The sequence below is a fragment of the Streptopelia decaocto genome (genome assembly GCF_964273445.1).
Source record: "Streptopelia decaocto genome assembly, chromosome: 1".
NCBI lineage: Eukaryota > Metazoa > Chordata > Aves > Columbiformes > Columbidae > Streptopelia > Streptopelia decaocto.
In genome coordinates, this window is record NC_138663.1 from 204,093,418 (window position 1) to 204,110,403 (window position 16,986).

At 45.1% G+C, this 16,986-nt stretch overlaps 1 protein-coding gene across 2 annotated transcripts; it reads right to left on the reverse strand.

Annotated features, from left to right (window-relative positions):
- Positions 1-873: 873 nt before the first annotated feature.
- CCDC90B (coiled-coil domain containing 90B) lies at positions 874-14,528 on the reverse strand. Of its 2 annotated transcripts, XM_082045818.1 has the most exons (9): positions 14,396-14,528; positions 12,364-12,483; positions 8,269-8,372; positions 5,245-5,346; positions 4,593-4,634; positions 4,442-4,513; positions 3,268-3,321; positions 3,015-3,129; positions 874-2,163 (listed from the first exon to the last, which is right to left on the reverse strand). In XM_082045818.1, the coding sequence occupies exons 1-9, from the start codon at positions 14,490-14,492 to the stop codon at positions 2,108-2,110; spliced, it is 762 nt and encodes a 253-aa protein (XP_081901944.1). In that variant the 5' UTR covers positions 14,493-14,528; the 3' UTR covers positions 874-2,107. The 2 variants fall into 2 exon arrangements, with proteins under 2 accessions (XP_081901944.1, XP_081901945.1); XM_082045819.1 differs by lacking the exon at positions 4,593-4,634.
- Positions 14,529-16,986: the final 2,458 nt, after the last annotated feature.

A 16,986-nucleotide genomic window follows, 5' to 3' on the forward strand; every position in this document is an offset into this window, starting at 1 on the left:
AAACACATTTCATGACTTCACATGTAAAGATTTTTCTCTCATGTGTGTGTTATTGTGATAGGATTTTCCTTTTGGAGCTCTCAATATGCTCCTGTATTCCTGGTGAGGCCACATCTCAAATCCTGTGTTCAGTTTTGGGTCCCTCACTACAGGAAAGACCCTGAGGTGCTGGAGTGAGTTCAGAGAAGGGAACGGAGCTGGTGAGGGGTCTGGAGCACAAGTGTGATGGGAGCGGCTGAGGGACCTGGGGCTGTTCAGCCTGGAGAACAGGAGGCTGAGGGGAGACCTTATCACTGTCTGCAACTGCCTGAAAGGAGGTTGTAGTGTGGAGGGTGTTGGTCTCTTCTCCCAAGTAGCAAGTGATAGGATGAGAGGAAATGGCCTCAATTTGCACTAGAGGCGTGTTAGATTGGATATTAGGAAAAATTTCTTCATGGAAAGGGTGGTGAGGCATTGGAACAGGCTGCCCAGGGAAGTGGTGGAGTCACCATCCCTGGAGGGTTTAAAAAACGTGTAGATGAGGTTCTTAGGGACATGGGTTAGCGGTGGACTTGGCAGTGCTATGTTACGGTTGAACTCTATTATCTTGAGGGTCTTTTCCAACCACAATGATTCTATGATTCCGAGAATCTCAGAAACGGTTTTACCTTACAAGAAGAGGGATTCAAGAGGGATTCACAGACAGCAGCTACAACAGGCACAGGTGGGGTCTGGCTGCCTGCTGAGCTTCCCGCTGCCAGCACCCACGGCTATTGACAAACACACGGACAACAGAAAAAACAGCCCCAACTCCCCAAAGAACAGCACCGCACCTGTTGTAAAAGCCACGTTTTTACAGTCTGGTAATCTGTATACCAGTCTTTCAGATAGAAATATAAGAAACTAAATTTTATTATCTTAAATGAAGATGACAAATAATTTATTGCACAGAAGAAAAGAATTGGTAGGATACCAGCAAATTCAACTGTAAACAAAATAAAACTGCAATAAAAATGCCACTAGTCATACTACATACTCACAAAGGGCCTATTCTTAAAAGTTTAATCCAGGAAGGACTTTTATTATTTTATTGAAAGAATCAAACTGAGCATATGTAATTGTACTCAACAAGGTGTAACTGTTTTGGAAGTCAATAGTTTTGGAAGTCACCCACCTGCTATGTCCCATCTCTGCAAGAAGAGCTGTGAGGTCCTTGCAGAGGTAGAGGGGCCACCACCAGATGTGAGAGGACGAAAACCACCACACCAGCACCACTCAGATGCGGAGTATTTGCATGTTACAAGCCAGACCCTATGCTCACAAAATACCTGAGGTTTTTTGGAAATACTCTGCACTACTTGTACAGAGCTGCTGAGAGTGGAGGAATTTTCCTTGGAAAGACCAAGATGGAGAAGTTCTCTCATTCTATTGACCTCTGGGGTTATGGAAATTGCAAGAGATAGTAAAAAAAATAAATCTACGGAGGCATTTTAGTTCTACATGAGATTTTATACTTATGTAAACCTGTTTTCAAGAAAAACAAGGACTCTTTACTAAAGGCCTCAGAGTGTGTGTTTACATATAAATAAAACCCCCAGAGGGCCAGGCTTCAACCCATCAGAAAAGAGAAGAAAACACTGAAGGCAAATATCCAGACCCTACATTTAAGATAAATTTACTTGGATCAGAGCAGATCCGTTGGAATCTGGCATTCGTATTCCCATATTGAGAATACTAATTTGGGAAGAGTATCCTCATTTCAAGGGCATATAAAATGTTTAATATTTCCATTTTGAGAGGAGATAAGAGTGAGGATGTTCCACTGGGAATGTTCCAAAAAGAAAAATGAATTAATTCTAAAACGCATTAAGAAACACTTTGCGATTTAGCATAAGAAATCCTTTGAAATAAATACAGTATTTGATAGGGGACAATGAAACATTACTATTTGCCTACTTGCCTCCCCCTCCCCAATTATTTTGATCTTTAGTGTTACATATTCAGAAAACACTTTTAGTGCACAGTAAGAACATCAAACCAAAAAGGTTATTTACAGCATGAACGTGCTCGAACTCGTGTTGCCCGGGTGGTCTTTTCTCCATCCATATTTGATGCAGTCATTTCACTTCTACTTCCAGAACCTGTAAAATCCCAGTGCTATTGCTAAGCAAGTGAATACTGAGGCTGTTAAGAAAAAAAAATAAGAAATAATTACCTGGATGCTAAATTGTAACAACTACATACAGGAAATTAAGTGCAGACAGATGGAAGAACGTAGAGCCTCCTGAACTTCCCAAATTGCTGCAGGTGTGATAGAACAATTTGAGAAGGTAATAACTTGTTTTAGGTGTAACACCCTGCAGGGTCGCACTGTCCCGCTGGGAGACGGGAGCTCACCCTTGGCAGCCCGAGGAACCACGTTTTCAGGGACACATCGGAACGGTAAGACAGAGCGCAACAGGTGACAGTGACTTTTACTGCTGTCACTCATCGGTCGGAAATGGCATTACAGGAGACGGCTGTACCAGGCCTTGCGTTAGACATAATAAAAAGGATTTTCCACTGAACAAAACTACAATGAGCTAAAAATCCATGAATCCAACACAACATGAGGATATCGAGGCAGCACCTCTGAAGCCTGACGAGTTGTCTTTCAGATTTGTAAAGCTGCTGTTTCAATTAGTGCTCGAGTAAAGCTAATTATGTTTCCCTTTGAACTTGTTCTCACTTCCAAATAGAAGGCGTTATTCTCTTTTTATCCAGCTCCAATACAATAACAATTTCACTGGTTACGTGAAGAAAACAATCTCAAATGAGACAAAAATTCGTTGTGCTTGGTGGGGGGAAGTACTGGCACTGCCACCCTGAAACTGCGTCTGGGGAGGATGGACAGGAGGTTCGGGAGATCTCCCCCCAATCCCACCAGTCTGCTGCTGCACAACTGACTTCTTGAATTCACTTTGTATACGCTCCTGAATAAAATTTTATACACCCAAGATACAATACTGGTACTCACCTCCTTGCCTATTACATACCTGCCAAATAACGTATCGTGTCGAGTTTATTCGATTCCATGAGCGTTTTTAAGGAAGCTATTTCAGTGTCAATTTTATTACTGATTTCTGAGATAACGCTGTTGGTGCTTGAATCCTGAAACATTACAAGACAGCATCTATTTGACGATGATCTCTAGTCCTTTTAGCTCTGCAGCGCCAAGCAGGAATACCATGCCGCGTGACACATAACTGTGTCCTGCTCAAGACAAAACGAGCTTTGTTCAATGCTTACTTTTTTATGAAACTCTGTAGTTGCTTCCATCAGTTTCCTCTCCTGATCTGTAAACTGTGGATAAAAAAAAAATAATTACAATTGTAGTAATAACAAAAAACAAGAACTGGCTGGAGGGCCGGGCCCAGAGAGTGCTGGTGAATGGGGCTGCTGGCGGCCAGTCACTAGTGGTGTCCCCCAGGGGTCAGTGTTGGGTCCAGTCCTGTTTAACATCTTTATTGACGATTTAGATGAGGGGATTGAGACCATCATCAGCAAATTTGCTGATGACGCCAAGTTGGGAGGGAGTGTCGACCTGCTGGAAGGCAGGAGGGCTCTGCAGAGGGATCTGGACAGACTGGAAAAATGGGCTGATTCCAGTGGGATGAAGTTTAATAAGGCCAAGTGCCGGGTGCTGCACTTTGGCCACAACAACCCCCTGCAGCGCTACAGGCTGGGCGCAGAGTGGCTGGAGAGCAGTCAGGCAGAAAGGGACCTGGGGGTACTAATTGACAGGAAGCTCAACATGAGCCATCAGTGTGCCCAGGTGGCCAAGAAGGCCAACGGTATCCTGTCCTGTATCAAAAATACCGTGGTCAGCAGGACAAGGGCAGTGATCCTTCCCCTGTACTCTGCATTGGTGAGGCCACACCTGGAGTATTGTGGTCAGTTCTGGGCCCCTCAGTTCAGGAAAGACATTGAAGTGCTGGAGCGAGTCCAGAGAAGAGCAACACGACTGGTGAAGGGACTTGAGCACAAGCCCTATGGGGAGAGGCTGAGGGAGCTGGGGTTGTTCAGTCTGGAGAAGAGGAGGCTTAGAGGTGAGCTCATCACTCTCTAGAACTACCTGAAGGGAAGTTCTAGCCAGGTGGGGATTGGTTTCTTCTCCCAGGCAGTCAGCAATAGGACAAGGGGGCATGGGCTTCAACTCTGCCAGGGGAAATTTAGGCTGGAGATTAGAAAGAAATTCTTTCTGGAGAGAGTGGTCAGGCATTGGAATGGCTGCCCAGGGAGGTGGTGGACTCACCTGCCCTGGAGGTTTTTAAACTGAGACTGGACATGGCACTTAGTGCCATGATCTAGTCAATGGACTGGAGTTGGACCAAGGGTTGGACTTGATGATCTCTGAGGTCTTTTCCAACCCAGTCAATTCTGTGATTCTGTGTGATAAGGGTATCTTCAGAGACCAGCTTACCATATCTGTCACCCTGCTCCTCTCCAGGTTTATGTCCAGCTTGCTGTCAGCTCGGATTTTACCGGTTTCATTCTTTAAAGCAAATAAATATTATTAAAATAACTATTTACTTTCCCTAATAGGAGTGCGTAAGTACTTCCTGTTTACTTACCATTAGCTGCTGTTTAACTTGATCTAATTCAATTTTCATTTTCTACGTGCAGAGGAGAAAAGAAAATGATTTTACAAATTCAGAAAAGTGCTGACCAAGTTAATCAGTCAGGTCAGCGTTACCACTGCATGCACACAATTATCCTTCCATAATTTTTCTCCCAAAGGGGCAATTTGTTCTTAATTAAATATCCTAACTGGTGTGTTCAGTTTGTATAGCCATATACAGTCTGCTGGGAATTTTGCTCAAAATAAAGGGGTTGTTTTGTAATGATGATGATCTTGTTATTCTGAGACTGAAGACAGCAGAAAACCACCAAAATGCTGTCAAGCAAAAGCAAAACGTGTCTTAGTCACCAGTTTAATTAAATTCCTGCAAAGAAACAGCTGATTCCTCTCCTTGCATTGCACAGTTCATGGTGACGAGACTGGACCAGAATCATCCTTTAATAAAAATTCAGAAGAACTGAACAAGTCTTATCACATGAAAATGTATTTTTATGGAATCACAGAACCCATAATCTACAAACACCTCAATGCTGATAAAAGTATCCATCATTACTTTTACATTTCTATTTTGTTCCACAAAAACGTACAGCGGTGACAACACGACCTAAATCGCAATTTAACTGCTTAATTAAAAATATTAGTACCTCATTCTCTGCTCTCAAGTTTGCAAATTCACTTTTCTCCAGGATGACCATGTCTTTTCGAATGGAGTCCAAATGTGCCATTATCTGCTGTAATGTTATTTCCTTAGGAACAATAAAACATGTCAATGGTTAAGTGGCAGACTTTCTGGCAAGGCAAGGAAATATTTTTAGGTCTAAAATTACAAAATTAGCTCCTGAGCAGAAAAATAGGGAGACTCTCCATCAAGAAAGTGAAAGAAACACAGAATTTTATAGCTGCAATTTGCTCGAAAGACTCAAGAGGTTCTGGCTTTGTGCTTTTTCTGTTGCTTTAATACACAAATCCTGAATTTAAGCAAAAAAAAAGCCAGAGGGATTAGTCCAAGTAGCTGTATCAAAAATACCGTGGTCAGCAGGACAAGGGCAGTGATCCTTCCCCTGTACTCTGCATTGGTGAGGCCACACCTGGAGTATTGTGTTCAGTTCTGGGCCCCTCAGCTCAGGAAAGACATTGAAGTGCTGGAGCGGGTCCAGAGAAGAGCAACAAGACTGGTGAAGGGACTTGAACATAAGCCCTATGGGGAGAGGCTGAGGGAGCTGGGCTTGTTTAGTCTGGAGAAGAGGAGGCTTAGAGGTGAGCTCAGCACTCTCTAGAACTACCTGAAGGGCAGTTCTAGCCAGGTGGGGATTGGTCTCTTCTCCCAGGCAGTCAGCAATAGGACAAGGGGGCATGGGCTTCAACTCTGCCAGGGGAAGTTTAGGCTGGATATTAGAAAGAAATTCTTCACAGAGAGAGTGGTCAGGCATTGGAATGGCTGCCCAGGGAGGTGCTGGACTCACTGTCCCTGGAGGTTTTTAAACTCAGACTGGACATGGCACTTAGTGCCATGATCTAGTCAATGGACTGGAGTTGGACCAAGGGTTGGACTCGATGATCTCTGAGGTCTTTTCCAACCCAGTTGATTCTGTGATTCTGTGAAATGAAACAGACCCGAAACTACAGCTTAGTTCTTCATTCGGTTCCATTTTCAATGAACATTCAGAAGCCGATGAAGCTTTAACTGTTGGTTTGGATCCAATTCCTCAGTCCCAAAAAGTCATCCAAAGACTTAATGATACAAATATCACACCGTCCTCTCGGCGTTAAAACCGCGAGGCAGATCAGTACAGCATTGCTGGAAAGCAATGAAAAACACCTTCCTGGTGTTGGGACTAACCAGTTCCGAATTCCACTTCTACAGAGTTGAATCTCCAAAGCGATTCTTCTCTAGCTTGCGTCAGGAAGTTACAATTTAACACGGAAAATGACATTTCTCTGTGGGATTCTGCTTTTAAAGCCCAGGGCCAGCAAGACAAAGAGCTGTTATTCAGACTCCAAGCGAATGGTAATTCTCAGGTCCTATGTTGAACTAAATTCCTTAAAATACGCCCTGGCCCACCTTCCACTGAAGTCTGGCTACTCTGTTAACCACAATGAAATTTTCACAATTCCTGGGAAAACTTTAGTTGCATTTACACCGAGGAACTAATTTGCCTCATCCCAACTTAAAACATTCACCACAAAACCAAGTGTTTCTGTCTAACACAATTCCATGCAAATTATATTTGGGATACTGACTTTCTTTGCATATAATAGGACTTCCAAAAAGAAAGATTAACATTTTGATGAAGAAAATAGAGAGATAAGAGTTTCTGTCTTCTTCTGAATTTTATATGAAAAAGTTAAATAAGATTTATTAAGAATTAATGCCAGTAAGATAAAAATCCTTTGGAAGTAAGGCTCAGCAGCTTAAATAAAATCGCAATGAACACTTAACTGCATTAACTCACTGAAGAACATTGGTGAGACCCTGTCCCAGGTTGCCCAGAGAGGTGGTGGATGCCCCATCCCTGGAGACATCCCAGGCCAGGCTGGACGGGGCTCTGAGCAACCTGATCTGGGTGAAGATGTCCCTGCTCATGGCAGGGGTGGCACTGGGTGAGCTTTGAAGGTCCCTTCAACACAAACTATTTGATGATTCTCTGATTCTGAGCAGAATGGCACATAATTTCAGCCTTCCTGAGTAATTATTAAAAGCATTAATGTGCATCAGAGCTTTGCTATAGCAGCCCAGATGTCAAGCCTCCAAGAAAAGCTAATTTTTTCTTTTTTTTATTTTGGCAATTTGTTAAAACAAACCTTGTCACCGTCCCTACGATCAGCAGAAAACCCAGCCATGCTGCTTAACTGATTCACCACCTCCATGTATCATCCACCAGCATGAGCCTCAACACCAAAGCGGAGGAGACACCCCGATGTTCTGCTGGAATGTGCCTGTGGTGCTGACCTGCCTGGAGCCAACAGGCAGATTTAAACCAACAACCACATAATTCTGAGCTCGCTTTGTCCCTGAGGGCACATCAGGTGCCACAGGTGACATCCAGGTGGTTAAATCTCTTCCTATTGAATCACAGCGGCTCTGTCAACCCTGCCTGGTGGGAACAGTTCCTGGCCTTGCACTCTCACACCAGCCCTGTGGTGCTGTGTGTGCCCACACCCTTGCCACGTTTAGCTTTTACTAAGCTCAGAATAAAACAATAAAACACTTTTACTAGTAGCTTTTACTTCATGAATAGGAAAACAGGCCAAATAACAGCGTATCTCAAAAAAGAATTGACATCTTTATTAAAGTTCTGTAAAAACACCGACAACTTTCTGATATTTTAGGTGGTTTTGTCTCAGGATCCCCTCCTTGAATCCCTCTTCTGCCCTTTACCGCTGTAAAGCACAGTTAAGAGTCTGGTTCCCCTTCAGAGCTTTTCAGCAGCAAATGACACAATCTCTGCATTACATTTATATATCGTGGCTGCATCTGAAAAACACTCCTGTGAGATGGAAGGTGTATGATATTGCTGTTCTTAATGCCGCCTTGAAACTTAAGAAAACCTCTCTCAGAGAAGTGCTCACAGTACTGGAGTTGCTCACTTGTCTTTTAAATATATGGTATATAATGGCAAATATGAGCCATTATAGTTACACAATGCTGTATATAAATTACTTTTTACCTGCTGAGCCTGTGTAACCATGTCCTTATAGACTGTGTCCAAGCTGACATTCGACAGGGTTATCAACGCCGACACGATGGTCTCCGCTTGTTCCTTCCCAAAGCCTGGAAGACAGTTGGAGGATGACAAGTGAAGGGGATCGTAGAAAGCTGGATGAAGAGCAAGAGGTACAGAACAAAGTGGACCCTCCAGTGCTGCACCTACAGCGGCAAATGGGAAGTCACACAATTCCTGAAAACTGAGGCCGAGGAGCCAGTCACAGGGACTTTTAACTGGAAATAACACAAACTTAATGCTACAAAAGCTGAAGCACATTAACTTCCAATATACTGAAACAGTCTGTGCGGGCAGCTGATGGAAGGATTGAATTTCTGTACAATTCATGCGTTATAAAAATAATTCAGCAAAATTTCATTTTATAATGAACTTTCACAAATTCTGTTAAAACCACACTTACCTTGACCTACAAAACATGTATGCTATGAGCAATAACATTTAAAAGTCTGCATTTATTGAAATTGTTCTGCACAGATATGAACACATGCGAAACAGATTTTAAAACCGCTACATCCATTGCCTGCAGAACAAATTCAAACAGGGACTTTTGCTTTCTGATGACAAAAATTATGCTTTGTCCATAGCTTGGTGCAACTCTGAGTGTTAAAGATGATGCTTTCAAGGCAAGCTATTTAGAGCAACATGCCACAGCTCCCTTCTGAAATACTGGTACTGTCAAGCTGCACCATTGCTTCACATGACTAAAGCAGCTGTGCATGTTTTGTGACAGTTTCCTTCCACTGAGAGGTGTGATGCTTCCATCCCTCTGAATTTTCAGGGTTATTTAGATTTTTGCCACTTCATTATTTTGTTATTCCTCTATAGCAGGAACTGTCCCTGTTGTGTAGAAGTTTGGGAAATGTGGAGAAATTCATACGAGCAAGAGAACGGAGCCTGAGAAGTGCCTGCAGCCAGTTTGACAAGAACTAAACGCCTCTCTCACTTTTGTGATATGCATCGCTTTTACCTATAGAGCCCTGTCACTGTAGTACTGAAGTATTTGTGGAAGTTATGGAACAAATTAAACTGAATACAGACAGACTTAGCTCCACGTGTTCCAAAGGAACTTGAAGAAGTAGCTGAATTAGTACTGGGGACAAGTGACACCTCCCAACCTACCTCTGTTAGCTGAGGACTGGAAAGTGGCAAATACACTGTCAGTTTTTAAAAACTGTTCCAGGAGAGCTGGAGGGAACTACGGGCTGACAAGTCTGACATGCATGGAAAAAATAAACATTGTTAGTGGACTACTAGGAGTCTTCTACCTACTAATACCTATTACCACTAGACCCAAATAGTGGAAAAAACCCTATCCTCAGATTGGATAAATTTCCGACTGTCACTTAGGAGAAAGATTTTTCAACAAGGGAATTTAACAAGGGCAAGTGTAGAGTCCTGCATCTGGGCAGGAACAACCCCAGGTTCCAGTATAGGTTGGGAGATTACATATTAGAGAGCAGTGTAGGGGAAAGGGACCTGGGGGTCGTGGTGGACAACAGGATGACCATGAGCCAGCACTGTGCCCTTGTGGCCAGGAAGGTCAATGGCATCCTGGGGTGGATTAGAAGGGGGGTGGTCAGTAGATCGAGAGAGGTTCTCCTTCCCCTCTACTCTGCCCTGGTGAGACCACACCTGGAATATTGTGTCCAGTTCTGGGCCCCTCAGTTCCAGAAGGACAGGGAACTGCTGGAGAGGGTCCAGTGCAGGGCAACGAAGACGATTAAGGGAGTGGAGCATCTCCCATACGAGGAAAGGCTGAGGGAGCTGGGGCTCTTTAGCTTAGAGAAGAGGAGACTGAGGGGTGACCTTATTAATGTTTATAAATATATAAAGGGTGAGTGCCACGAGGATGGAGCCAGGCTCTTCTCGGTGGCAAACAATGATAGGACAAGGGGTAATGGGATCAAGCTGGAACACAAGAGGTTCCACTTAAATTTGAGAAGAAACAACTTCTGAGTGAGCGTGACAGACACTGGAACAGGCTGCCCAGGGAGGTTGTGGAGTCTCCTTCACTGGAGACATTCAAACCCGCCTGGACATGTTCCTCTGCCACCTCACCTAGGTGTTCCTGCTCCAGCAGGGGGATTGGACTGGATGATCTTTTGAGGTCCCTTCCAATCCCAAACATACTGTGATACTGTGATCTTGGGATTTTAAGAGATAGTTGCTAGTTTGATGAAGATATCAGCTTAATGCTTAGTTGGGATCAATAAAACAAACAAAATCCTTAGGAATTGCTAAGAAAAGGAGAACAGAATAAAATAGATGCCACACTATGTCACTGTTCAAGTCCACGCAACACTCAGCTGTCAGATAGTGCCAGCAGCTCTGCGCCCTCCCCTTTGAAACAGGATGTAAGGGAGGCAGAAAAGATTCACAGAAGGGCATTACGAATGATCAAAAGTGTGGGAAAGCTACTGCTCACAGAAAAATTCAACAAGCTAGGACTCTTCTGTTTGGGAAAGAATGATGGGGGAATGTGACAGAAGTTTACACAATCATGAGTGGCGTAAGATGTCAAGTGTTTATTCCCTCTCCCCACAAAAGAGCTGAGAGGGTATCAAAATAACCTTGTAGAAGGCCAGGTTGTTCTGCCTGAACAAAGGGAGCGGATGTTTGAAACTCCAGGAGAAAGGATGTTTTGTACTAATCAATTTATAGTGGTTCAGGGACTGGATAAGCTTGTGAAAAGAATCCCACTGAAGGATACTAAAACTCATACCTGACCCCAAACACCTCCAGGGTGAAAACAAGCAGAGGCTTAGAAAGTACAAAACGATGCGTCAGATACATCTGCCCCGTTCTGACCCTCTTCTGCAGGCACTGACTCACAGCTGCCGTCAGCAGAAAGAACTCAGGGCCTAGAGGGACTCTTCGTCGGACTTAGAGGAGCCATATAAGATGGGGACAGACTTTTTAGCAGGGCCTGTAGTCACAGGACAAGAGTGATTGGTTTAAAACTAAAAGTAGGGAGATTTTAGACATAAGGAAGAAATTTTTTACACTGAGGGTGGTGAAACCCTGTCCCAGGTTGGCCAGAGAGGTGGTGGATGAACCATTCCTGGAGACATCCCAGGCCAGGCTGGACGGGGCTCTGAGCAACCTGATCTGGGTGAAGATGTCCCTGCTCATGGCAGGGGTGGCACTGGATGAGCTTTGAAGGTCTCTTCCAAAGCAAACTGTTCTATGGTTCTGTGATTTGACTTGGACAGCCACACTCACAAAATACAAGCAGAGGTACTCAAGGCTGAGGGAGCTGGGTCTCTTTAGTTTGGAGGAGACTAAGGGGTGACCTTATTAGTGTTTATAAATATATAAAGGGTGAGTGCCATGAGGATGGAGCCAGGCTCTTCTCGGTGGCAAACAATGATAGGAAAAGGGGTAATGGGATCAAGCTGGAACACAAGAGGTTCCACTTAAATTTGAGAAAAAACTTCTTCTCAGTGAGGGTGACAGAGCCTGGAACAGGCTGCCCAGGGGGGTTGTGGAGTCTCCTTCTCTGGAGACATTCAAAACCCGTGTGGACATGTTCCTGTGCGACCTCACCTAGGTGTTCCTGCTCCAGCAGGGGGGTTGGACTAGATGATATTTTGAGGTCCCTTCCAATCCCAAACATACTGTGATGCTGTGATACTAAGAATGTGTCACAGCACTACGCTGCTGCAAATATCTCTAGTTAGAAAAAAAACCCCTAAGTTACTATTAGCAGGCTAGTAAAAGGAACTTCTACTAAGGCTTCATTTTTGCTGGAAAACAGTTCTTTAACTGTTATTGTTGCTTTACATTTGTTAACTGTATTATGTTCCTCAGCTGGAAGACACTATAAACTTGCCTGCAGGTACAAAGAAGGTAAATCTAATGTAATAGTTATTTGTATGGTCGCAGAGGCATCAGTGTCGCACGCCTCTCCTTCACCGGCCGCCTCCAGAGGTTGCCAAAACATTTCATAACACCAAGTATTGGTACTTTGGGAAAACTGACAGTTATAGCACTTAAACTAAAAGTTTTCCTTTGAATTATGTATCAGACATCACTTACCATGGGCTTCCAGATCCCGCACTAAAGCATGGGTATCAAAAGTTACCTTCCTCTGCTCCAGGGGAGTGATTTCAATTCTTCTGACATCATATGAGTTCCTAATGAGCGTGGCAGCAAAACCTGGAAGTGACAACATGTGCTTTAAACTTAACCTGGTTGGTTTATCCTGCAATACATGCATTTTAATTTCATAGGAAAACTGTATGGAAGTTGCAACAAAAAGCTGTGTCCTTTTGACAGCACACGTCAGGAACCATCAATCCCTTTTCCGTAGGAAATCTACACTAACTAGGACTCATTCATCGATCTTAATTGCGTTTGTGTAATTAGGAAGCTGTGCAACAGACAGGCATCCTGATACACTGAAACCACCACAATCAATTGTTTTATAATATTTCAGAAATGTCAAATAATGTTCCTTCTTTTAAAGCATCAGCAGTTCTAAACCATCACCAATTTCTGCTGGTGACAGCCAACACCATTCATTTAGTTCTTCAAAGAGCCCCCCAAACATGTTCTTTTTACACTTTCTTCTATGACTATCCATTCCAACAGGGAGAGTCCCATGTGTAAACATAAAGATACAGATTTTTATTTTTTTAGAAAGTTACGCAAATATAGTGTTCAGAATTAATTTATTGATTCACCAGTAAAGTAACTGGAAAACAAAACAATATGATTTCTGTGCCCAAAACCTTCAAGACAGGCATTAGTTAAAGTACCACCCTATATATTACATGACTGCCTTCCCAAAAGATGCCTCATAACTTCTCCTACTTTATTTCAAGCATATTTTTCCCTTCTTCTTATCTTTGTGGGGCCCTGAATGTTACAGATTGTGTTCTGATAGATTCTTTGTTACCTAAAAAGCCCTGTTACTCCTAAATCAGTACCTACTTGAAACCTTTCTTGCTGCTGGATCTCTGCCTTAACCAAGATGTTGTTCTGCATCTTATCTACACTTTTACTCAAAAGATTTAAGTCATCTAAACAACAGGGAAGTTCTATTGTGCCACTTGATAAATCAAGTTACGTGCTGCTTTGTGTCCGCTCTAAACAAGTAACTATAACCAAACCAGCTGTAGCACCCAAACCAAACTCTACATAAGATTAAAGAGACAAAGGAAATCTTTGTGTTTGAGTGCAGGAACACTGAATACTACGTACAAATAATTTAAAATAACTCTAAAACTTACTGTGGAATAAACCATCCTTTTTCCACTGAGGCAGAACAGCTTTTACACACACAGCTTTTGGTGCTTTAAATATGTTAGTAGATTTTTTATTTTCCATTGGATTTAACATATACACCGTAGAGCCGCTCGCCCAGAAAAGCTGACGCTACAGCGTGAGGCTTTTGGTTGCTTAGAGATGTTGCCACTTTTCCTATCACTTCACTCCTGTATCGACTCGATCATGGAATCATAGTGGTTGGAAAAAACCTTAAAATCATTGATTTCAACTGTAAATCTAACACAGCCAAGTCCACCACTAAACCACGTCCCTAAGAACCTCATCTAAACGCCTTTTAAACCCCTCCAGGGATGGGGACTCCACCACTGCCCTGGGCAGCCTGTTCCAATGCCTGACAGCCCTTTCTGTGAAGAATTTTTTCCTAATATCCAATCTAAACCTCCCCTGGTGCAACTTGAGGCCCATTTCCTCTCATCTATCACTTGTTACTTGGGAGAAGAGACCAACCCCCTCCATGCTACAGCCTCCTTTCAGGCAGTTGCAGACAGTGATAAGGTCTCCCCTCAGCTCCTGTTCTCCAGGCTGAGCAGCCCCAGGTCCCTCAGCCGCTCCCATCACACTTGTGCTCCAGACCCCTCACCAGCTCCACGAGGCTCCCAGCCCAAACCTGTCCCCAAAACCCACCGCTGTTGACACAGGCCGGCCGGAGCCACCATTTTGAGGTGACTTTCCGCAGCCCTGGGCTCACTCTCCCTGCTCCTCCCGCCTCAAGCACCCCTGTCAGTCCCCACAGCCCGCTGACCCGGCCGCTCCCGCCCCAGCCCCGTGCCGCCCTCACCTCTCCGCGGGCCGGGGGGCACTAGGACCCGGGCCGCTCCCGCGCTGGAGCCGCCGCCCCGGGCGAGCAGCGCGGCCCCGCGCGCGGCTCCCCTCATTGCGGCACGAGCCCGCCGCTTCCGCTCCGCGCCGCCGCACACCGCCCACCGGCCCCACTGCGCAGGCGCCGCCATCGCCCGTTCCGGCCCAGCCTCGCGGGGCATGCTGGGTACTGTAGTCCTCAGGGGCCGGGGGGAGGGCGGTGGCGCTGCGCCCCCATGCGGCGGGGAGGAGCGACAGCTTCGTGTCGTCTGAGCAACGGGGTTGTACTGTTGTGTCGCTTGGTTAATCAGGTTACACCGAATCATAGAAACATTTTGGTTGGAAAAGACCCTCAAGATCATCGAGTCCAACCCTTAACCCAGCACTGGCACTAAACCGTGTCCCCAGGAACCTCATTTTGCCTTGTTTCTGCTCTAAAGAAGTGACTATAACTAAGCCACCTGCAGCAACCAAACCCAAGTCTGTGTAAGGTTAAAGAGACAAAGGAAATCTTCGTGTTTGAGTGCAGGAACACTGAATACTACATACAAATAATCTAAAATAACTCTAAAAATTACTGTGGAATGAAACATCCTTTATTCACTGAGATGCATCAGCTTTTAAACACACAGCTTTTCGTTGTCTAAATGTGTTAGTGGATTTTTTGTTTTCATTGGATTGAACATATATACTGTAGAGCCACCCACTCAGAAGAGCTGATGCTACAGTGTGAAGCTTTTGCTTGCCTGAGGCCCTTCCTCGTCCTTTCTAAGCGCAAATGGTGTCGGCAGCCTGGCTGTGTCAGCCCACCAGCGTTTCTCAGGGCTTGGCTGAGCCGGCTGACGGGCCAGGGGCTGATCTGTAGCAGACCCGTCTGGGTCGGCTGGGATCTTAGGCCAGTGGTGGCAGCAAGTCATAGAATCATATCATAGCAAGTCCTGAGCTGTAAGGGACCCACAAGGATCATCGAGTCCAACTGTCCCCTGCACAGGACACCCCACAGTTCACACCGTGTGTCTGAGGACGTTGTCCAGTCTCTTCTTGAACACTGTCAGGCTTGGGGCCGTGACACCTCCCTGGGGAGCCTGTTCCAGTGTCCAGCACCCTCTGGGGGAAGAACCTTTTCCTCATGTCCAATCTAAATGTCCCCTGGCACATCTTCCTGCCATTCCCTCGGGTTCTGTCACTGGTCACCAGAGACAAGAGCTCAGCACCTGCTCCTCCTTCTCCCTTGTGAGGAAGCTGTAGCTGCCATGAGCTCTCCGTCAGTCTCCTCCAGGCTGAACAAACCAAGTGACTTTATCTGCTCCTCATGCTGTTTCCTCTCCAAACCATCACCAACTCCACAGCCTCTTCTGGACACTCTCCAGTAACTTTATATCCTTTGTATCATGTGGTGCCTAGAACTGCACACAGTGCTCCTGGTTTGAAGTAACAGACCTGTCTGAAACAACCTGTGCTGTGGGGGGGCTGTACCTGTGCTGTAGGGTGGCTGTACCTGTGCTGGGGGGTGGCTGTACCTGTGCTGTGGGGTGACCGTACCTGTGCTGTAGGGTGGCTGTACCTGTGCTGGGGGGTGGCTGTACCTGTGCTGGGGGGTGGCTGTACCTGTGATGGGCTGTGGAGCAGCAGCTGAGCAGCCTTGGGTACAGCTGGTTTGCTTGTGCATGTTGTCAGTCTGATGGAGCAGACTTGAGGTGCACATGGGACTCAAGGATGGGGTGCCCAGTGCTTAGAGCATTCTCCAGAGAGCGCTTAAACTGAAGTTTGACTAAGACAAGCTTCTTAATGTGGGCAAGCACAGGAGAGATTGTCTAAGACCTTCCTTGTAAGAGCCCTGGTGACGCTTGCCTTCAGGCCAGAACGATTTCTGGCCAGGTAGAGTCTAGACAAAATTCAAGTGTCCCACAACAGACCATACAGAATTAATATCAATTCAGATCTGTAGAGGTGCAGGTGTGGAGCGTCCATGCAGATAGTGTGAACAGGCAAATTCTGCTTTGGAGGTGCAAACCTGTTGACCCCAAACGCAGAGTCTGGTGACAGGAGGGCTGAGCATTCACTGCACGCACGCAATCCCAAGACAGACTTTGGGACAAAAGAACAGCCCTGAATTTTTCTTACAGAGAATTATATTTGTGATGGAGAGGACTGTGCAGAATCTAAGGGGCCCTATTTTCTCCTAGTTCTATTTGGATGATGTGCACTGCTCCTGATTTTGCCTGTTTTCCCCTTATTCTCTGGCCTGAACTTACTCTCACCTCAGAAAACTGCCATAGGTGAACCTCTCTAAGCCTGGCCCTGCCAATGTTCAAATACTCCTGACTTTAAATACAAAACCAGCCCTGGCTCCAGTTCTGAAAGGTGAAAGTGTAACTCTGGATCATCCTGATTTTGAACTCTGAAGCTTTCAAATGGCAACTGGTTTCCAGTTTATTCCCTGTCAATGCAAAATGCAGATTCCAGAGCCTCAGAATATTTTTGCAAAATTGAATTCTTGCTTTTCAGTTTGTGCTAGTTACAATAAAATACATCAGGCTCCCTCAGACATCTGTTTCACTGTAGAAGTCC